Consider the following 23,414-nt stretch of genomic DNA (forward strand, 5'->3'; position numbering starts at 1 on the left):
AAAGGAGGAGAATCCAAAATCAAGTTCGCTGCAAATGGAATGTGTTAGTCTTCACTTGAGCTAGATCTTGCACAAGGAAGTACAAATTTTTCTATGTGCAATTGTGACCATGTGAATACTGTAAATGTTATGGGAAACTTAGGAAAACAAATCTTCTTTCGGAGGACCCTTGTATATCTAAGAGTAGTAAAGGCATCCTGCCCATCCTTATTAAACCTATGCCTTCTTCCATAACTTTTTGCCACCAGGGTCTTGACCTTAAGTCTAAGGGAGGTGAGAGAGACTGCCTTGACCCACAACAAATCCTCGAAGATTTGGGTTTGGAGTTGGTTGACCCAGTTGGTAAAGTGGTTAGGTTGGGTTTGAGTCCTAGGATGTATAAGAGAAGAAAGAAGAAAGTCTAGATGGAGTTAAATAACTTGGTGTCGTCGATCAATCATAGGGATGGGAAAGGAATCGGGAAGGGTGGTAAACACGTTAGATTATGAAGATAGTCAATTGATATGTGAGAGGATTAAAAAGTTTGAGGAAGAGGAATTTGATTAGGAGGTATTGGAAAAAAGCTCCCTCGATATTGTACTTATCCAATAAACTAATTTGGAATTGATAGATAGGGGATTGATGAAAGACTATTTGGGTTGGGCATTGTAGGGAATGGAAATTTTTGCCTTCAAGAGGTGCATTTGGTGGCATTCTTGACTTATGGGATTCGCGCTCTATTTCAAAAGTGGATAACTTGATGTGTTTTTTCTTCTCTTTGTCGGTTTTAATCGATTTTACACGCACAGGAAGAGGGGGGGGGGGGGAGAGAGGTCAATGGCGGGTTTTTCAGTTTATTGCCCTTCTAAGCCTACCTTGAGGATTTCATTTTGAGATGAGCTCAGCTCTATTTTTGGTTTTTTCTGCCCTAGGTGGATCGTGGGAGATGACTTCAATGCAGTTAGATTTCCTAGAGAGAAGAAAGGGGGGAGTAAAACTACCTGGAGTATGCTCAAGTTTGATTCTTTTATTAGGGATTGCAGGTTGAGGTCTCTTCCTTTGGTAAATGCTTCCTTCACTTGGTCAGTTCCCCCGGGGGGGGGGGGACCGGGGGGGGGGGGTGGGTGGGGTGGAGCGCTAGAGCGATAGCTAGAAGATTGGAAAGATTTTTTTGTTTAGCAGTGAGTGGGAGGATGAGTTTCCTAATCTATCTCATACAGCTCTTCATAGGACAACTTCCGATTACTTCCCTATTTTTCTAGAGTCTAGTAAGGTGTCATGAGGGTCCTAATCCTTTCAGATTTGAGAACATGTGGCTTAACCATTCAACTTTTAAGCCTTTGGTTAGGGATTGGTGGGGAGAGAATGTGGAGAGGGATTGGGATGGGTTTAGATTTATGAGGAAGTTAAAAAGGCTGAAGGAAAGACTGAAAGTTTGGAATAAAGGGAAGTTTGGTGATGTTAAGCTCAGAAAAAATCTAGTCTTTTGAGCAACTTGGCAGGTCTAGATAGTAAGGAGGATAATGTAGTAAGACAGCGAAGAGGCTAGAAGAGTCTCTATTAAAAACGAGTTGGAAGAGGTGAGAGTCTCTATTAAAAACGAGTTGGAAGGGGTGATCTTTCAGGAAATGAGAAGTTGGAGATAAAAAACTAAATTTAAGTGGGCGAAAGACAGTGATTGCAATTCCTATTTTTCCCATAGATTAGCCAATGGAAGTAAAAGGAAGAATTTGATTAGGGAGCTTGAATTGGGGGATGGGAGGAGTACTAATGAAAAACGTTTGGTATCTTCTATTATTACTGACTTCTTTTGCAATTTGGATTCAGAGGATAGCCTTAAAAGACCTATGACCTATGATTGAGGGTTTAGATTGGGATCTTATCTCTGTTGATAAATTTCTTTGGCTTGAGAGACCTTTTGATGAGGAGGAAGTGAGGGGGGTGGTTTTCAGGATGGATAGAGATAAGGCTCCGGGTTCAGATGGGTTCAAACTGGCATTTTTCAAAATTGTTGGGAGATATTTACCGCTGATTTGATGAAAGTTTTCAACAAGTTTTATGGGAACCTATTAGTCTTGTCTCTAGTTTGTATAAGATTATCACTAAAGTCTTAGCTAATAAGTTAAGTGCAGTGCTCAATTATTCTATTTCTAGAGCCCAGAGTGCTTTTGTTTTTTTGGGAGGGGGGGGGGCCAAATAATGGATGCTATCCTGATGGATAATGAGGTGGTGGAGGACATATGTAGGAATAAGAGGAGTTTGTTTTTAAAGTAGATTTTGAGAAAGTTTAAGAATGAGTGAGTTGGAGTTTCCTGGATAAGGTATTTGTGAAGAAGGGTTTTGGGGAGCAATGACGCAGGTGGATTAGGGGCTGCAAGTCTAATGAGTGGTTTTCAATTATTGTTAATGGTGAACCTAAATCTTGGTTTACTGCTTCAAGAGGCATTAGACAAGGTGACCGGTTATCACCCTTTTTGTTCGTACTTGTAGCTGATGTTTCAAGTAGGATGGTGGATAGGGCGGTCGATAGAGGGTTGGCTAAAGGGTTAGGTGTGGGGAATGAGGGGGGTGCTAGTCTCTCATCTTCAATTTGCTGATGATACCATTTTCTTTCTTGAAGACCATAATCTTTCATTTAGAAGAATTTGGGGTATTCTTAATGTTTTTCAGAGAGTTTTCTGGGCTCAAGATTAATATGGGGAAAAGTGGTTAAGCAACCCTAAATGTCCCCAATGAGAGGATTAGAGATTTGGCAGCAGACCGAAGTGTGGTTTATTGGAATGGCCCCTAACTTATTTAGGGGTTCCACTAGGTGAGAATCCTAGAGGGGCGGATTTTTGGAATCCAATAGTGGACAACATTACAAAGAGATTAGCCAATTGGAAGGGTGCCCTTGTCTCTTTTGGCGGTAGAATTATGCTTATCCAAGCTTGTCTCTCTAGTATGCCTTTGAATTTTAGAATTCCAATGGGAGTAATGAAAAAGCTTGAGAAAATTATGATGGCCGTTTAGTAAACTGGGTGGAGGTTAGTGAGTCTAAAAAGGAGGAGGGGTTGGGTTTTGGCAACTTCATGTCTAAAAACACCGCTCTTTTAGCTAAATGGTTGTGGTGCTTTGCCTAGGAAGATAATTCCCTATGCATACAGTTATTCGCAATAAGTTTGGATTGGATGAGAAAGGGTGGGATACCAACGCTAGCTTGAGATGTTCTTTGGGAAGTCCGTGGAGGTCTATTTCCCAAATTTACTCTATTTTTACCCCTCACACTAAATTTGTATTGAAAGAGGATCCCGGATTTGTTTTTGGAAAGACTCATGGCTCAAAACGATTCTTTTTCCATTTCTTTTCAGCGCCTTTTTAGATTGTGCTATGAGCTGAATAGAGTTATTTCTTTCTTCATGGATAATGGGAGGGGCTTTCTAGTCTCTTGGAATCTTCATTTCACGAGACCTATGAATGATAGGGAGATGGCGATGTCTTCTTTGTTGTTCGTATTGAACAATTGCAAATCATCCCCGGGTAGGGATGTTCGTTCTTGGCGTATGGATCATTCAGAGGTGTTTTCTTGTAAATCATTCTTCGAATTTTTGACCCATTCAAATTATTCTTTTACTCTTTATTCAGTTATTTGGAAGGTTAAAATTCCCCCAAAAATTAAAGCGTTTATTTGGTTGGTTGCGCTGAACAAAATTAATACAATAACTTGTTACAGATTAGGAGACCTTTGAAGGCTCTCTCTCCAGATGTTTGCGTGCTCTGTTATAGGAGTTCCAAAACAGCCTCTCACCTCTTTTTGCTTTGTAATTTTGTATGGAGGATTTGGAATAAATTGTGTTATGGAAGAGAGTTGGGCCTGCCCTTATTCAATGGAAGATTTGTTAATCACTTATTTTGCGGGCTTTGGAAGAAGGAACGAAAGGGCAGCTCTATGGAAGTGCAGTAAGTATGCAGTTTTATGGGGCCTTTGGTTTGAACGTAACGTGCAGATTTTTTCCAGGATGAAGTTGTATTCATATTTGGTGTGGGAAAAGATTCAGTTCTTGACTTCTTTATGGTGTATCAGGTTTGGAATTTTAAGAAAAGCTAGCTTCCAGGATTTAAATAGGAATTGATTAGTTTGATTTTTGTTTTGATGTTTTAGTTTTTCTCTGGTTTGCTCCATATTTTTTTGGGAGAAGTCTTTTCTCCTCCTCGTAAATTCTCTTCCTATTAATGAATTTCTTTTGCTATTAAGAGAGAGAGAAAAAAAAGATGATTATTTATAATGGTTAGAATATTTAGGAGATACGTTATCAACATATTACTTATGAAAATATGAATATTTATCTCGCATTATCATCAAGACAAGTTTGGAGGTATTTTGGTAATCAAGTTAAATACTCATTTTACCCTGAACCAAACAAAGAAGGGCATCCTATGTAGATTCCTCAGCATCCTAGAAAGTAAATCAAACAAAAATATTCCCTTGAGATGTGCATTCAATGCCTGAATATAGAATTCCAAGGAATCTTATTCTAGGAGTACATTAATGTAAATTTAATTTTAAAAAAAAAAAAACCAAAATAATAAGCAGCTTTCCGTAAATTATTAACAAAAAGTATCACATAAAAACCAAAGTGTTTGATCATTCAAAAGTTTCATACCATTTATCAGTTCGGTCCCCTTGTTCTCAATTTTTGCAACGTTAACCTCCAATTATCTGTAACATCATTTGTCCCTCACATGCACGGAATTTTTTTTACCTCTATTTTTCATTTTTTTTCTTTTTCAAATCTGTATTCCTTCTTCTAGCATTTAAAAAAGGGAAGGGGAAAGCTCCAAGATCTACCCTTTAGTTTCCAAGTCTCTCGGTAGGTGGGTTGGTGTTGATGGTAGTCAAGATGGTTGCATCAATAGTAATCTGTTGGTCTCATGCAGCAATTAAAGAAGGGAGTTCATTGTCAATGATGGAGGATGTCATCCATGGCAATTGTGCTTGTGATTGCAAGCAGAAAAGTTGAGTCTACCAGAAATGGGACGGACTCAGCTCCATTGCCAGAGATGGGCGCTGCCGCTTGCAACAATGGGGTTCAAGGGTTCAACACCTCCCTCGCCACCCCCCCCCCCCCCAACCCATCCCAAAAAACAAAACAAAAACAAAAACAAAACAAAACAAAAAAAGTTTGCTTCTCTCTCTGTTGCCCAACCTCTCTCTGTATTCTGTGACATATCATGTGGGCTGCTTCCAAAAGGAAAAAAAACAAAAAACAAAGAAACAGAAGATGATGATGAGGAGGAGCATAATGCCAGATCTGGCTCATCTAAACATTGTCTCCCTCGATCAATTTTCCTTCTCAAAAGCTCTCTTTAAAAAAGATGTATGATGGTAAGACCTACAGGTAGGGCTCTGAGTTTGCCTCTCTTCTTTGTTCCCTTTTTTTTTCTTTTTTGTTTGAAAACATAATAAATGAATAAAATTGAGGGCAGTGGGGCAATTTAAAATGAAAAATGAGAGTAATTAATAGCATTTTTGCAACGTGTGAACTGACCAATATTACCTGGAACTTGGAATATTCAGATTCGAGGAACAGGGATGGGATCGTACATGCCCTAAAATTTGGAATGTTGGGGGTATACTTAAATAGATATATTGGTGAAAAAAAGTGTAATGGCACTTGTGTATTTTAGAGAGGATGTTGAGGTGTTTCTAAATATAGAAGAGATTTTTCTGTTGTGAAATAGATTAATAATGACAAAAACAGAAATAAAATATGATAATCCTGGCTTTTAACTTACAAAAAGTTATGTGAAAAATATTGAATTAAAACTTTGGATCATTAGATTTAGCATTCCGAAATGAAAATGTACCATGTTTCGGAATGTTCAAACTAATACATGGTCCACTAGGGTGTTAGTGTTTTCTAGTAGGGTAAAAGACACTAACCTCCCTTAAGGTTTGACAAAAAGTCAATGACCTCCCCTAAGGTTTCAAAAATTCCAGGGACCTCTCCTGAGGTTTCAAAAATCCCAGGGACCTCTCCTGAGGTTTGTCAAAAAGACACAAACCTCTCCTTGTATTTTATAAAAAAGACAAGGTTTTTTAGGGGAAGACTATGTCTTTTTGGCAAACCTCAGAGGAGGTCTGTGGCATTTTTGAAACCTCAGGGGAGGTTTGTATCATTTTTGGCAAACCTCAAGGATGATCTCTGCGATTTTCGAAACCTCAAGGGAGGTCTCTGTCTTTTTGCCAAACCTCAAGGGAGGTGAGTCAATGAGTGTCTTTTGCCCTTTCTGATAACTATGGTGCTGACTGCATAAAATAACATCCCAAATTGGATGCATTGACATCACAATTGAAATTAAGGCAATCAAATCGACATCCAAACTTTTAAGTGACTAAAATGCTTTTTTACTCAAAAAAAACTTCTAAGGCATGATTGTGTATCATAACTTCAATTTGCATGATGATGTGTGATACCATGCAGAAGATGAAAACAGAAAATAAAGAAAGAAAGAAACCTGTAATGCAGTGATGGCTGCCTCACTGTCCTTGAACTTTTGTTCCTGTTCATTCATTAACACAGACCTGGGTTCTAAAACAAACCTGCCCAACAGTTTGAGGGAAAGAATTGAAACTTTGATGTAAGAAATTTCAACGGATTATGTAACACTCATGCACACATGCACATGCACACATTCCTCACACTTCATAAACTATGATTCATTAAATTGCATGCACAGATTATTTAGCCAGAACTCACGTTCTCCCTGCATGGGAAAAAACAAAAAAAAAAAAAAAAGTGTCAAATGGATACATGGTTAGACATATGACAACAATAAACTTAAATGCCATGAAGATGGGAATATGTTTTCTTAAACAAATGATGCTGACTATAAACATAAAGAAAGATGATTAAAGTGCTGGCACCATATGCCACTACCATGTTTTGGCTTTAATTTCATACCAATAGATTTGTATGTGTTTGTATCATCAGGCAACTGTCGCAGTTCCTCCAAGGTTAAGAATGCGCGCTTCCTTTCTCCTTCTTTGTTTCGCATCTGATTTTGTACCTGAAAACCAAGGGATTCACTTATTTCAATTGAAATACAATAAAATGTTCAGCACATAATCCTTCAAATGGTAGAAATAAATTCATCAACATTAACATTACCTCTAGAACTAAAAGTAGTACCGAATCATTACTCAAAAATTCTAAGATATATTATAACAATTAAAAAGTCACAAAATCATACCCTGCACACCCCAACATGCCCCTCCCCCCACCCCAATTTTTTTTATTCCTTTGAGTGGTATGTATCCTTGCTCTGTATTTCTCTGAATTCTCTATCCTTTGCTTTTAAACTATGTATCTCCAGTGAACTATCTATATCACCAGAGTGTATCCTTGCTCTGCATCTCTTTGGTGAACTCCGTCAAACGGTGAGTTTCCTAATTTCAAGCAACCCATTATCAGTTGGTATCAGGGCCAAGGTCCTAATGGCTGTTTTTGGCCGTTGTGTGCTAGAACAGCATAAGAGAGATTTGCAATTTTGAGATGTAGGAGATGAGAAAAAAAATCCAGGAACTCCAGCGGCACGTTGAACGCTATGAAAATCATTTTGGTGATGAAAATAATTATGAAAGTGGTTCCAGCAATGATGATGGTGATGTTAATCCTTTCTATCCTATTCCAAATCATGATTCAAGTGTTGGTTCTTCTCCTCATCATGGTACACAAGGGAATCGAAAGTTCCTAGAGACTTTGATGCGAAAGAAACATTCCAGAAATTGAAGGAAGAATACAAAGTGATGATTCTGTTGATTGGCTTCAAACTATTGAGAGGGCCTTTGATTTCAAGGACTAATTGGATGAGTACAAAGAGAAGCTGATTGCCGTAAAACCCATAAACTATGCTTCTTTATGGAGGGAAAATCTCAAGGACAGAGTTTCTAAAAGAAGAAGCAAGATCAAGTCAAAAGAGAAAAATGAAAAGGGATCTAAACAAGAGAATCTTGCCAAAACACTATAGGCAAGAAACTTTTCCAATAATCTAAAGCAGAGAGATCTATCCATAGAGAAGTACACAATGAAATTTGAGTAGCTTAGTTGAAGTGTGACATGGTTGAATTTGAAGAACAAACAAAAGCTCGCTATTTGGGTTTGATGAAAGGGAAGATCAATGAAATGGTTCAGCCTTACTGGACTTCTAATGATGAAAGGAAACTTGCAGAAACATATGCTGACCAAGGATATTTTCTCGTCATTCAAAGGAGTTTGAGGGCTGCCCATGAAAGGGATGAAGATTGGGTTAGTTGTAACATTTTTTGCACAGATATGCAGTTTTAATGGGAAGGTTTGTGAGGTTATTATTGATAGTGAAGCTTGTGCTAATGTTGTATCCACAAAAATGATAGAAAATTGCAGCTCGAAACAGAGGCAGATCCTCATCCTTACAAATTGAGGTGGCAGAATAAAGGACACAAAGTAAAGGTGAGCAAAAAGTGTCTTGTTTTGTTTTCAATTTGGTAAGAAATGCAATGATGATTGTGTGATGTTATGCCTATGGAAGTAGGTGATTTGTTGGTTGGCCATCCATGGCAATATGATAGGAGAGCTCATCACAATAATTATAAAATACATTTTCTTTTGTGAAAGATGGTGTGAAGATTGTCGTGGATCCTAAACCAGAGATCATTGCCATTTAAAAGTGGGCGAAATTAGTTTGATTACTTGTTCTAATTTAGAAAAGTTTTTAGGTAGTTTTAGGGATGGCATATGCTCTTGTTCTTTTGAACAAAATGCAAAAGTGAGCTGCCAGAAGTGCAACCTTTACGCAATGAGTTATACGACGTAGCTCATGAAGATATACCTCCAGTCTCCCTCCGATGTGAGACATTCAGCATTGCATTGATTTTATTCCTAGTTCTATGCTTCCCAGCAAGGCAGCCCATAGAATGAGTTTAAAAGAGCATGAAAAATTGCATAAATGAGTAGATGAGCACATGGCAAAGGGCTTTGTGAGAGAAAGTCAAATCCATGTGCAGTAAGCACTTCTTATGCCCAAAATGAATGGATTATGGCACATGTGTGCTAGAAATGAACTAGATTTTTATTGGTTACTGATTTCTTATTCCTCGCCTTAGATGATTTATTAGATCAGCTACATGACCCTACAGCTTTTTCAAAAATTGATCTTAGAAGTCGTCATCAGACTCATCATCAAATCAGAATAAGACTCAGAGATGAACGAAGATAGCCTTCAAAACAAGGGATGGTCTTTCTTGAATGGATGTTTATACCATTTGGCCTTTCTGATGCTCCAGTACTTTAATGCAATAGATGAATGATGTATTTAAACCATTTATTGGAATATCTATTTTTGTCCATTTTGGTGACACACTTGTGTACAGCAAAGGCGAGAAGGAGCATCTTGACCATTTGTGAGCAGTGTTTCAGACCTTAAGAGATCAGAAGTTGTATGCTAACTTGAAGAAGTGCCACTTCTACACTAATAGCCAAGTTGTCTTAGGCTACATAATTTCCAACGAAGAAGTGTAGATGGATCCTAACAAGATTGAAGGAATTCCGACCTGGCATACCCTGCAATCACTCCATGATATTTAGAGTTTCGAAGGCCTTGCATCTTTTTATCACCATTTCATTAAGGATTTCACAACCATTATCACTCTGATCACTGAATGCTTGAAAAGAGGCAATTTCAAGTGGACAGTGAATTCAAGAAGAATTTAGAACTCATTATGCGAAGGTGACAAATACACCTAGTTCTTTGTCTACTTGATTTAACCAAGTCTTTAAGGTTGAATGGAATACTTCTAACGTGGTAATTGGTGTAGTCCTTAGCCAAGGAGTGAAACCTGTTGCTTTTAATATTGAAAAGGTTAGTGACTCTTGGATAAAATATTCTATTTATGACAAAGAAATTTATGACATTGTTCATGCTTTGGATCATTAGAGTCAGTATCTGTGTCCTAAGCCATTTGTTCTCTTTTCTGATTATTTTTTAGATAACGAAAACTTCATTGATGCAAGAAAAGAAAAAAATTTACGGGAAAAAGGACAAGCCATTCTCCTCCACAGCAAAATCAAAAGGAAAAAAGAAACAAAGTATTTACATCAATGCTGCCTTCCAATCCCTTTGGATGTCAGACAGCGAGATTCTTTAAAAACCCCAAAAGAATAAGCCTAAAATGAAACTTTCTCCCAAATCAAATGTGCAGGAGTCTTCTAATCTCTGAATATCCTAGCATTCCTTTCAAGCAAAAGAGTCCACAATATAGCAAAAACAAAACAAAACCAAAACCCTACTTTTTCTCTTCCTTCTGAAACCCCAAAACTGTACCGATATGAAATCATTAGTCTTTGGAGCCACCCAATCCTCACCACTGCAGGAAAACAAATTATTCCACAATGCCCTTGCAGACTATACAGTCGAGGCACAAGGTATTCCAACACAGTCTCACCCACCCAAATATCTTCCCAAAAGCGAATCCTATCCCCAACACCATCTGGAACTGGAGCTTTATCCCTATAAATCTCCATCACTGCCTTTCTTCTCTCTTCAAATGCAAACAGCCTTTCAAGCCAATTAGCAGACTCTTCCCTTTTGGATTCCCAATCAAGCCCTCCACCACCAACCTATTCCCGCAATCCTCAGAATAAAGGGATATTAAAAAATTACCAATCCCTTCCTCAATCTGTGACTGATCCCTCACCATCATTCCTGAATCCAATTCCAATTCTTAAATCAAACACTTCCTTCTCCTCCCATTAGCAACTCTATAATCCAGTATTACAATGCCCATCTTTAGCCCAAAGTACACTAGATTCCTGATGCCAACTTCTTTCTTCTCTAAACAAAAGCAATTCCAACTCATTACACAAACCCTCTCCTAATAAACCACACTCCTCTAATCTAACCCTAGCATTCAAAATGTTATCCTTCTGATCCCCAATATTCCCAAACACCTCTGGTTCCACACCTTAAGCCTATCTTTAACAAAATTCAGCTTCTTCATCACCCTAAAACCAGCCCACCCCAGAATTTGGCCCTCCTTCAACAATTCCCAAATTCTTTCCCGGAAAGACAAATGAGCCAACCACATTCTCAAATCTAAAGGGAATGTGTCCCATTGAATGGCATTAGAATCTAGGAAAATAGGGCTATGATCAGAGGTAGGTCTGACCAGCACCTCTTCTACAATGTTTGAAAACAATTCTTCCCAAACATCTGTAAAGAGAAATATACCAATGCAAGAGCAAGCTCTATCCCTCGAGTCCACCCAAGTAAAACTACCATTATTTAAGGGAACATCTCAGAGACTACAATCACAAATAAAATTATCGAATCTTCACATCCCACTATTCACCCTACAAACACTCAACCTCTCCCTCGTATTATAGACAACATTAAAATCACCTCCGACCACCCACCGTAGGTTACAAAGACCAAACAAACTAGCCACCTCTTCAGAAATACTATTCCAATGAGGAAAAATAGTAGGGTCGTACACAGAAGTAAACCACCACTCCCCAGCTCCCTTACCATCTAATAAGACAGACAAGGAAAAAGAACCTACTAAACAGTCCTTTGACAAACAAACTTGTGTCCTAGGCAGCTAATTGACAGCCTAAGGCCCCAAAAGAAGAATAACCACCCACTCCCTAGACCTCAAATCCCAAATACTTCTAAAAAAAATTTATGGCTAATGTCCTCCAATTTGGTTTCCTGGAAAAATAAAATATCAGGGCCAATTCTGCTAATCAAATCTCTAACTATCCTCCTCTTACCCAACCCCCCTAAACCCTTAACATTCCAAGAAAGGATCTTCATTTAGCACTAGCTAAGACCCCTGAGGCCCTTCCTCCTTTATCATAATTAATTGAGGACACTAATCTACCCAATTTCCTAATCAGTTTTTTGCTTTTTCTTCTCTCCCCAGCCCCCTCCAAACAAGTACTAAACTCCTCCCCACCTGGCCACACTAGCTTAAGACCTAAATCGTTTACAAGAACCTGGGCATCCTTGTTGTCTCTCCCATCCCCAAAAGACTTATGGTACTAGGCTTCCCCATAACGAAGGTTTACCTTCAGGTGTGTCATTGTATTCCTGTCTTGCTCTTGAAAAATCCCTTTCAAGGTTTTTGGCCAAAGCTAAATGGCTAGAACAAAGCTCTTCTGAGCTGGTAGAAATGTTTTTTGGTGTGGATAAGTTGTTACGTTCTAGAATTGAAGCCACATCTGAGCTCTAAGCTCCTTGAACAGAATCCATCCAAGACTTTTCAGATTGTGGAGGCTCTGTAATATCACCACCAATTCCCTCCCTATCTTTGTGCCTCCCCGCCTCTACTTCCTTGTTATTTTCTCCCCCACCCATTCTCCTAAAATTCTCAATAAGTAACTCCTCCTCCTCAAAATCATATGAAGAAAATGATTCTTCTTCAAACACCATCAGACTCTCAATGTGATTGTCTAGAAGCATTACCTCCTTACCTTTCCTCTTTGCCTTCACTTCTTCCTCCATCTTTCTCTTTTCTGATCATGAAGCATTGAAGTTTCTTAATAGCTATGCCCTAGGGGTTAAATTTCTTCAAACTTCTAGCTTTTTCTTTTATGCATAAATATGGAGTTCAAAATATTGTTGTTGATCCTTTGAGCTGCAAGCGAGGATGCTAACCACCAAGCATTTCACCACTTGAAGCGTTAAAAGATCTGTACAAGCTAGATGATGATTGCAACAAGATATGTGAAGAATGAGCAAAGGTACCTTCTAAGCAATTTCTAGTGCTTGATGGTCTTCTTTCCAAGGAGAAACATTTGTAGAGTCCACAAGCTTTTCTAATAGAGGTAATTATCTTTGAATTTCATAACGGAGGTCTTGTTGGAAACTTTGGCATTTATAAGACCATGGTTTTAAATAAAAACCATTATGTAGCATAACAGCCTTTACGTAAAGGAAAATCAAGGTAGTGATACCATTTTGAACCATATAGCCATATGGAGAAAATTCACGGTTGTAACAGCCGTTACACTTCCATAACAGGCCGTAACAGGCGTTACGCTGCCATTAAGGGCCGTAACAGCCGTTACACCTCAGTACACTAGATGCACCTTCCAACAGCCTTTATACAGGAAAATACCTCATTTCTTCCCAATTGTTCTTCCTTCTGCTGCATTTCTCCCTTTCCCCAAGCTAGTCCAGCTTACATCTAGTGATTTTGTACTTGAAATTTCCGTCCAAAAGTCGAGTGCATTCTTCCCCTTCCTTTTGTCAGAGATTTTATCCATTTGAGAGGAAATTTGTTGTTGTTTGGAGGTGATTTAGGTAGATCTGAGTAGGAAATCAAGCTGGAAGCTTGGGATTTGGGTGGATCCGAAGTAGGTTTAAAGAGGTGTCCGAAATCATCCTTTTTTGGCTGCTGTGAGTGCTGCAGCTGCTCTACATCAGTTCGTGGGTTTGTCCAGTGTCGACTGCCAACATGTATAATTTATTTAGCCCAAAACCAACCCCCTGCCCCTCCTTTTTCTTTTTTAATTCTAGTTAACTAAGTTTATAATTTACTTACTTTAGTTACTTATATTTTTATTTTTTAAATATCTTAAATTCTTAATACTTGATTCTGAATTGCTAATTTACTATGATTACAATTGCTTATAGCTTAACTAATTAATTTAGGTAACCGGCCTAAATTTCGTAATCCCTAATTGCCTAAATTGCTATGCTTAGTTATTGTTATTTTGAATATTAAAATTTAAATTGGCTACAAAAGACAAAATAATATGCAACTATTAAATACAATGATTATAATGTAGGAAGACTACTATCTATTCAGTATTAATTTGCTTAATGGGCCTATATTGCCTACTTGTACTGTAATATTATATTGATATTGATGAATTTTGTGTGTGTGTGTGTGCGCGCACTCATTTTATGTCTCTAATTAATTGGTTGTCAATTTAAATAACATTTCTAAATTGTTTAGTTATTAAAGTAGTAAATAGTATAAAAAATATGAATTTTTATGTAAACGGGGCAGTAAAATTAACATAAAAATCATGTGTCTATTAAAAAACTGTTTGTAGGTTGAATAAAAGCAATCAAAATTCATTAAGAAAAATCATGCTTTAAAGGATTCCATCATTATTCTTCAATTTCAACATGGTTGTGCATGCATGAAAAAAATTCACATCTGCCACCATTACTTCCCATTATGTAATGTCCGCTTCTCCCGCGTGTGCGACACCCACGAGTAGGGGTGTACAAAAATTACCGAAAAACTAAAAACCGGACCAAAACCGAACCAAAACACATTTCGGTTTGGTTTTTCGGTTTGCAGTTTCGGTTTCGGTTTTGAAATGTAAAAAATTTCGGTTACGGTTTCGGTTTTGGATCAAAACCGAAAATCAAATTAATAAATTATAAGAGTATAATTTTATATAATTGTTGCCTGTCGGATCGCCAGTCGCCGGCTAGAAACCACCTCTGAATCCACTAACTATCCCCACCGACCGCACCACCATGCCTCCAACTTCTCCGGAAGAGTAATTCCCAGTCCGATCACCTAATGATCATGACCTGCCGGTCGTGCGTGGAGTGGCGACGCTTCTTAGAAGTGGTGTTGGTGGTGCTGTTAATGATGGTGATGGCGAAGGGGTCGGAGGAGCTGAGGCACAAGCACCCAATGCGTGAGGCGGTGGATAGAGCGAACCAGGAGGCAGGGCCATTCCTTGGGGAGGCATGGTGGTGCGGTCTGGGTTTAATCGTCAATCTCCATCTTCGATGTGCAACTGGAACGGACTCTAACCAGTCCCGAAGCTGTCTGCATCCTTGGATTTGGGTAATCAGCGCCAGATTTTTCTTTCCAAGCTTGATGCAATTTGGGCCTTCAAATCCAACAGCTTCAATTTGTGTGTCTATATATTATATGTAGTTCTGGGTAGATGATTTTTTTTAAAAAAAAATTGCTTTTGGGTGATGTCAAATTCACATGGACAAGAAATTGGAGAATCTGTGGAGATTAATATTATTCCACAATCTGGTATTCACAATGCCCCTCAGGTATATATGTAAATCTGGAGAATCTGAGTGGAGATCATAGTATTGTTCCACAATCTGGCCTGCAGCCCTTCCCGGCGGCCTTCTTGTGCAGGAACTGCTTGACCAGAGAGAAGAATTTGAGATGCAGGGACCGCTTGATGCTATTGCTAGCCGTTCCACATCGGTTGGAAATGGAAAGAAAACAAGTATCCCCACCTTATATATTCTAGTTGGATCCTCCTTTCAAAATGTATTATGTGCTAGGCTTTGCATTTCAAGGCTCTGGCTCAGTTAAAATTATAAAATAGGCTGTGGCCTGTGGATGCAGCCCAACATGGACTCAAGTAATATTTTTGTTTTTTGATAGTTCAACATTCGGCAAAACTGAAAATAACCGAACCGAACCGCAAAGTTGATGGTTTGGTTTGTTCATAAACCGACAGCATACGGTTCGGTTTCAGTTCATTAATTCTAAAAACCGAGGAGTTCAGTTCGGTTGACAGTTTTGGCAAAAACCGAACCGAACCGTGCACACCCCTACCCATGAGCATTAAGCAACGTTACCTGCGACCACAATTTAAAACCATGGATAAGACACTTGCTCTTGTTACTATTGAGAAGGAATAATATAACATTTGGTACCATAAACTAGAATTTTTACACATTTTATAGTTCATTAATGTTTGGAAATGTACTATTAACATTTTGCACCATCCACACTAGAATCTTTATACATTCATAGTTCATTAATGTTTGGAAATATATGTTTGTATATTATAGAGTTACACTCTATGTTGTGATGTCTTAAGTTGATCTTTGATAAGAAACTGTAAGCTACATTATTTTTGTGTTCTGTCATAGACTGTGTTTAGAGTGCTTTATATTTTATATTCGCTTGTTTTGCATGCCCAAGTAAATTAAAGTCAATTTTGACAATTATTCATGGTTGAATTGGTTTAAGGATGAGTTCAATTTATAATTTCTTTGAACCATAAATGGTTAGTTTGATTTTGATTTCATAGTGAAACTGACACAAACCGAACCTTCTCTTTCTATCCTTTTCCCTCGTTTTTTTTGGGGTCAGTACCTTACATAATGCACCCCTTTCCTCTGACAAAATTGAAGGGGAATCCATTTCCTAAGACTTTTAAGGGGCTATTTGGAACTTGGAAATCATTAAAGAAAGGAACGGAAAATATAAAAAAAAAACCACTTATTCATTTTTAATTATCGAAAAAAGTAGGAAAAAAATATATGTGGCAAATTGATGATCGAAAAATTTACTTTAATCATTAAACTTTGACTCTTCGTAAGCCTTCATCGCCAAACATTGCATATCAGAAGGAGAATACAAACCTGAACACTTCTAAACCAATGAAATAATTGGCAATGGGTCTCTATCTCTTACGAATCGACTCTCTCAACCTCATTCGAAATCAATCCTGGCTGTGCGAACAGTAGATGTTTAGGTATTCAGTGCAAATCAAAGGTAAATCCTTCGATCTGAGTTTGGAGGAGGGGGAAAACCTTTTATTGTGCGTGTTCGAGAACAAAATCTCTCGAAATAGGTCAGTTAAACTCTCAAAGGAGGCAACTTCTTAGGTTGCCAATGGCTTATTTGTTTGGCTGGAAAGGGGATCTAGAAAATCTTGTAAGGGAAGTCTTCTGTGCTGGATGATGACTAGGTGAACAAGGATAGGGAAGTTTGGAGCTAGGGTTAAGGGAGAAATGGAAGAACTTTTCGGTGTTTATTCCTGGAGGTGTAAATGGTAATGGATGGCGAAGATTCGCAAATGAGTTCTATGAGTTTGCAAAGGAGTTTTGTCTTGATCTTGAAGAAGCAGGTGCAGCAAGCTCTTCAGATCCCAAGGCGTGGAGTTAGGTGGTGCTAGAAGGGAAATTAGGCAACAGAGATGTAAGTCGTATGAAATCTAAAAAAGTTTATGTCCTCAAATTGGGAGAGGTTTGCAACTGAAGAAATTCAAAGTGACGGTTCCAGATAACATCACAACTCATCCGAAGGAGAATATACATAACGTGAAGGTGCATAGGGCTCCAGTGGTTGCTACAAGTGTCACAAAGGCATCTAGGGTTGCAATCGGAGAAGATAAAGGCATGAAAGTTGGGCTAGGACGGCTGGTTCTCATCTTGGATTTGTGCCAACTTTGTGAGAAAGGAGGGTTTTCTTTCTTAACAAATAAGGGCCATTTAACAAAACAGGCCCAAGGTTTGAATAATAATGCTTTGGGTCTTTCTTTGGGTTCAAAAGAAGGCTCTCCTCAACTGGGGGAATTCTCAATTGGGTCTTGTTTCTAAGAAGGCCCATTGTACGGGTATGGGTGACCAAGCCCCTCCCATATCTACTTCAACTAGATAACAAGTCCATTCCCCTAGCCAAAATTCATAGAAGCTAGAAAACAGGGACGAGGGTATTCAGATAGTTGTTAACAAAGTCCAAGTCCTTTCATCAGTTATACAAGACAAACTTAGAGCAAATCAACATTCAGTGTGTAATCAAGACGCCTTTAGCTTGGTTTCAAAAATAGCTCGGGAAGAAAATGGTGATATTAACAATAGCGTCAAATTGGTCGTTGATTTTGGTTCTGCAGAAGGGTTAAGAGGCTGGTATATTCAGGAGTAAAAGAAAAAAAGAAGCTAGTTTGGGAACAAAATCAAATGTTTCAATTTTTAACTCCAAAAAAACTAAGGGCCCAAAGGTGCACGCTCATCAGAAGGCAGCTCATATGGGTGCAGAAATGTGGAAATAATATGAAGCGAAGAGAGAGCATTCTGGTGAGCTAACGCCAAGAGATTTTAAGGAGAGATTCTGCAAGTGAATTGAGTATCGTGGAAGATGCGCTTGCTAAGATGAGGGGTATAGGAAGTAATGAAATTAGCAAAGAAAAAGGAGGAAAAGAAATTTCAAATAATAACAGTGATGACATAGGTGAGTTTGAGTATGATGGGGGTTTGCTGTTGGATGAGATTCGGAAACAATATGGATATGTTTCTCAATCCTGTGATGACCTTGGGGACCTTTCATATGTTCATCCAGCACCATTGGGAGGATTGGATGGGGTTTCTACTTTCTTATATAATAAGGGGTGGAAAAACAAAATGCAGTGCAATGACGGTATTTTACCTACACAAGAGGAGGTGATTTCTAGCAAGGATTCAAAAGCCCAAGAGATATCGGATAAATTAGATTTGAAAATGAGTGATGCTAAAGTAACAGAAGTGAGTTTTGTTGGGGGTAAGTTCAAAACAAAGAAGGGTCAAAGAGAGCTAGCAAATCTGAAGTGCTCAATGAATTACAATGGGAAGAGATTGAAAAGGGGTTTCCTTGGTTAATTGTTCTTTTTGTTTACTGTATTTTGTTCTATATCTTACTTTTTATTCTTTTTTTGTTTTTTTCTGTTTTCATTTTTTTTTTTTCGGGTGGATTTCTTGTCCCCTTAGTTTGTACTCTCACTCGATCTAATATACCTTCTTTTATCATCAAAAAATAAAAAATAAAAACTATGAAAATGCCACATGAATGAAGGAAAAGCACGTTAATACCTATATACAAAAACGAAGGAGATATTCAAAATTGAAATAACTATCATGGAATTAAACTTATAGACTAAGGTTAGATACTAGAGTCAGAAAATCAATTTGGCTTTATGCCCTAGGAGATTGACTGCAGAAGCTATATATCTTTTATGAATATTAATGGAAACATTCAGGGAAAAGAAGAGGGACTTGCACATTATTCTAATTGACTTGTAGAAAGCCTATGATAGCGTACCTTAGCTAAAAAAGAGTATGCAATATACTCTTGTTATTAAGGATAAGTACAAAGAGTAATGACTAGCATTAGGATTAGAGTAGCAGAGTCTAGGAATTTCCAAGCACAACAGGTGTCCATCAAGGAACAGCTTTGAGCCCTTACCTTTTTGCCCCACAGAAGAAATTGGAGTGTCCAAATAAGGTTCCATAGTGTATGCTTTTTGTAGATATTGTCTTGATTGATGAAACTAAGGGTGGAGTAGAATCTCAGTTAGAATTATGGAGAGAAGCTTTTGAATCTAGAAATTTTAGGATTAAGTAGAAATAATATAGAATATATGAAATATAATTTGAGTGATGGTTGGAGAAATATTGGAGAAAAGATTAAACTGGATAAAGAAATTTAATACTACTATTACTTTCTAAGTCTAAGCACAACCATTTACTTATTCTTCTTTTACAGCCATAAACAAAACAAGAGCAATGCGTCCATGTGTTTTCAGCATTCCAAGTTCTCAAAACACCCCAGAATTTTGCTTCCAACACATGTTCTCTGCATAACCTTAATTATTTTTCACAAAAAATTTGAAGGAATTGGCTCCATATGGCCTAAAAGAAGATGAATTAAGTACCATTGCATCATGAGCATCATTATTTTTTCAGTTGTGGTGAAGAGAGAGAAGAGAGAGCAGAATATTAGGCAAGAAAATATCATAACTCAAAAAACTTCAAAATGAAAAAACAAACACCTAAATGCTTTCTATAAAACTAAAAACGTGTAACAAAATTTGAACTTTTCTATAGGTAAATTATTGATTTAAAAAATACCAAAATAGTAAAATTGTAGTGTGTGCAAGCATCACGTGTATTACATCAAGTGTAAAACTTATAATATCAAAATGTGCATCATACAGCATATAAAAATGTCATACAGATCAATGATGCATCTCATTACATCATTAGGTAACATATGACAATAATAACTAAATCCAATTACCTTGTAATTTATCTTGTGAATCATTTTATTCATATCTTGCCCACCCTCAACTAATAGTTCTTTCGTTATGGAAAATTTGATGTAGAAGGTCAAGGTCCTTTGACACTTTCAAAGTTAAAGATTTTGCTTCTTGCATTCTCAAACAAATAAATACCAATGATTGTTTGCAGATAAGAAGACATGATAAGGTGTTATAACGTGATAAATTTGTTCTATGTAAGCAGGGAAGTGAGATTAGTGCTCTTCTTTTTTTTCAATTGCCCTTACATGTGGAGGCTGTGGAATTTTCCTTTTAATATTGATGAGCAATCTTTAAAAAGGCTCAATCGAGGCTCCCCTCAAGGCAAGGCATGCCTAAAATGCCTTGAAGCTTAGTCTAAAATACCAAATCCCCAAAAGGCAACACATTACACACCAACGCTTACACATTTGTACAAAAGCATGCCTTTTACAAGTTCTTAGTTGAGGCTCGCGCATTTTGTGTGCTTGAATTTCAAGTTAAGCTTTGCTAGAAAAATTTAACTGCATGTTTATATGGAAGGAATGTCGTAATATGAGTTCGTATCAAAAAATATTGAACCTTAACCTTTCCAAAATAATAGAGTTGCATCCCAAATGTTTGAAAATAACTTGAACTTTGTGAAGTTATGGCTCTCTCTTGGCATGATTTAGTTAATGAATTTAAATTGGTATTTCTTGAATGGGCAACGAGCAGTTAGCAAATTATATATATATATATATGTATATGTATACACATTTCATTTGTAGTTTCTTTAATTTTTCTTTATTTTTAAACATGTATGTAATTTATTTACATATTTTTATCTAAAAAAAAATATTCTCAAAAGATTTGTGCCTCGCGCCTTATGGCTTAAGCCTTGCTGCCCAAGGGTTAAAATGCCTCAACTAACACTTTCGCTTTTTAAAACATTGTTGACGAGTGCTGGGTGAGTCCAATTTCAATGGTAGTTGCTTCTCTTGATATCTCAAGGTTTCAGGCAAAGAACAGCAGGATTTTATGGAACTGTGTGTTGCTTATGGGTTGTGGTGCATTTGGTTGGAGAGTAATTTGAGGATCTCTATGGTTAATTCTCTTCATCTACGTTTGCTTTGAGATGGGTTTTTTTTTTTTTTTTTTTTTGCCTAACTTTGGCTGTTACTGGTTGATGTTTTATAGGAGACTCACATTCAACATGACTCAAGAGCTTTAATCAACCACATTGTACTTCGTTGTCTGTATTTTATTTTTTGCTTGTTGCAGTGGACTTCTTATCCTCCATCTTTTGTATTCTTTCTCTCTCTAAATAATATTTTTCATTTCGTATGAAAAAAAAAAAAAAACTACTACCAATTACCTCAAGGTGTTAAATAAAAGGAATTGAATACATAGTTGAAGAGATATGTAACAAAAAGAAAAATCAAAAGGGTCCATTACAACCAAACATCACATGAATTCTCTACTTTTGACCCTCATACCAATAAGAATGGACTAAATAAGCCCAAATGAAACAACAAAATGGAAAAATATAAGTCATTATAGACTATTAAAGATGGAAAATAAAACTCATTCTAGACGGTTGGAATTTTAGAAGTATCTGCTTCATCCTCATAAAATAAAAAATATCCCAGTCTTTAAGAGGGTGGACTAATGTACCAGAACATCTTGACTTTTTTTTCACAGTTTTCTCTTTAGTGGGATGAACCTATTACCACTAGATCATCCCATGTCACAGACAATAACATTTTAATTTGATTTACTAATAACCAATCTCAAATTCTTAATAAATCATAATAGTAACATTTTTGCATTTTCCAACAGTTGGCTTCCATCAAAATGCACTCTTCATGGATAAAAGACGAATACTCATCACAAACACCTCACAAAACACTAGAAACAATCGACCTTTAGAATTTTGATCACTATGGAGTCATATCAAAACTAACCAAGATAATAATATTCCAGAACCCATAATAGAAAGCAACTGTTTCTCATCAACTCAAGCAATAGGAAATGATGGGCCATTCACTCCAAACTCCTCCAAAACCAAGAGAGATCACAACAAGATTATCAGAAAAACAGCAAATTAGAGACTGACATATTTGTTACTGAATAATGTGTCGTATTAGTCATAAATGCCATCCCTCGCATCGATTTCCTGGGAAGCGTAGGAAGTAAGGGGGTCAGCATTTTGAGTTTTATGGGATCAGTTGCTTATGTCACCAAAAAAATAATGAACATCTCAGCTCTACCTAGCTCTACCTAGGTTGTTTGACATGAGTTGTTGGTTTTCACAGGTCCTGGATAGGGGAGTTTAACTGTTTATTATACAATGATTTAATTTCTCCAACACTTTCTTGTAGTTTCCAACGCAACGAAACAACAACTTACACATTTACAATGTACAGACTCACCTGCTTCAGCTTTCCAGTAATCTCAACCATCTGTCCTTGAATTTCCATAAATGCCTATAATTGGACAAAGAGCCAATAATCAAAGACTCAAAACTACAGCCCAAACGGATAAAATAGTACTGTAATGCAAGTGAAAAAACAAAAAAACAAAACAAAACAAAACAAAATAAAAAATAAAATAATAATAATAATATTATTTTTCCACGTCTGTGTGCATGAATAACTTCAATATCAAAAAAAATCGGTGGACTTCCGACTCACAGCCTCCGTTTTTGGTCATATTGCTTTGCTAGCTCCTAGAGAGAGAGAGAGAGAGAGCATCTTCACCCAACTCGACTCAACTAAGCTATATAGCGATGCTCAGCACGGTGAGGCGAAATTATTTGGGTCCTGATCTGTAAGCTAGTTAGATAATTTTCTTCTTGCTTCGAACGTTATAATTTTCTTAGCAAACAAACATAGCTATATGTCTTCAGACGAATATTTCTCTACACTTTCATTAGGTTAAAAAGAAAAGTAACTCACGGTTCTGTTCGCTTCATCGGCCATTTCTGAAGAATTCTCAATGCGATGATGGAAGAGTTTCAAGCCCTAACCCGCTGCTTTACTGAATTGGGGCCGACTGGCAAGGTGAACGAACAATGGATAAGGTCCCGCTAGATTGTACCAAATTGAAATTTTTTTCCCATGTGATTGAAATCCACTTCGCTTTCTTCTTTATGCAAATACTTTTCCTTTTATTGTTTATTAACTTAGAATCTTGGTCACTTCAAAATAAAATTTTTAACATATTCAATATTTTTTTATTACATCCGGTCACTCAATGGGGTCATGTAGGAGGTAAATTTAGAACTTCAACCCAAGTGATAGAAATTGAACCCTAGATTATACCGTCAAGCGGCCCTCCCAACCTCTAGCCCAAGGCATATCTTGCGCCACCATCCAAAGAAAACGATAAGACGATTCAACCACTGGCTCCTCAAGTGCATCAACCGAAATCAAACCGGGATTATACCTTCTACTGGCCCCTTCCTTTGAGTTTGCCCTTGCCACCCGGCCGAATGCCCGGGGGCACATATTCAATTTGCATTACTTAAATCTTTATTAAATAAAATGGATTTATTAATATTTTCAATATCCATATCTAAAAATTTTAATATTATCTTATGCCTTTATTTTCCTAATTACTGTAAATATTTTAATGTATATATTTTTAATG

The 23,414-nt window shown here is 37.3% G+C and overlaps 1 protein-coding gene across 3 annotated transcripts in view; it reads right to left on the reverse strand.

Moving 5' to 3' along the window:
* The window catches only part of LOC131165358 (prefoldin subunit 1), a 36,194-nt gene extending 13,233 nt beyond the window's left edge, over positions 1 to 22,961 (reverse strand). The window contains exons 1-5 of one of the 3 annotated variants that reach the window (XM_058123072.1): positions 22,721 to 22,917; positions 22,196 to 22,249; positions 6,924 to 7,029; positions 6,720 to 6,726; positions 6,478 to 6,562 (exon numbers count right to left, since the gene is read on the reverse strand). In XM_058123072.1, coding sequence (XP_057979055.1) covers positions 6,478 to 6,562; positions 6,720 to 6,726; positions 6,924 to 7,029; positions 22,196 to 22,249; positions 22,721 to 22,744 — 276 coding nt within the window. In that variant the 5' untranslated portion in view covers positions 22,745 to 22,917. Of the gene's footprint in view, positions 1 to 6,477; positions 6,727 to 6,923; positions 7,030 to 22,195; positions 22,250 to 22,720 lie in introns of all 3 variants that reach the window. The other 2 variants (XR_009139550.1, XR_009139551.1) reach the window with 2 other exon arrangements.
* Between the last annotated feature and the right edge of the window lie 453 nt (positions 22,962 to 23,414).

The sequence above is a fragment of the Malania oleifera genome, chromosome 10 (genome assembly GCF_029873635.1).
Source record: "Malania oleifera isolate guangnan ecotype guangnan chromosome 10, ASM2987363v1, whole genome shotgun sequence".
Classification (NCBI taxonomy): domain Eukaryota; kingdom Viridiplantae; phylum Streptophyta; class Magnoliopsida; order Santalales; family Ximeniaceae; genus Malania; species Malania oleifera.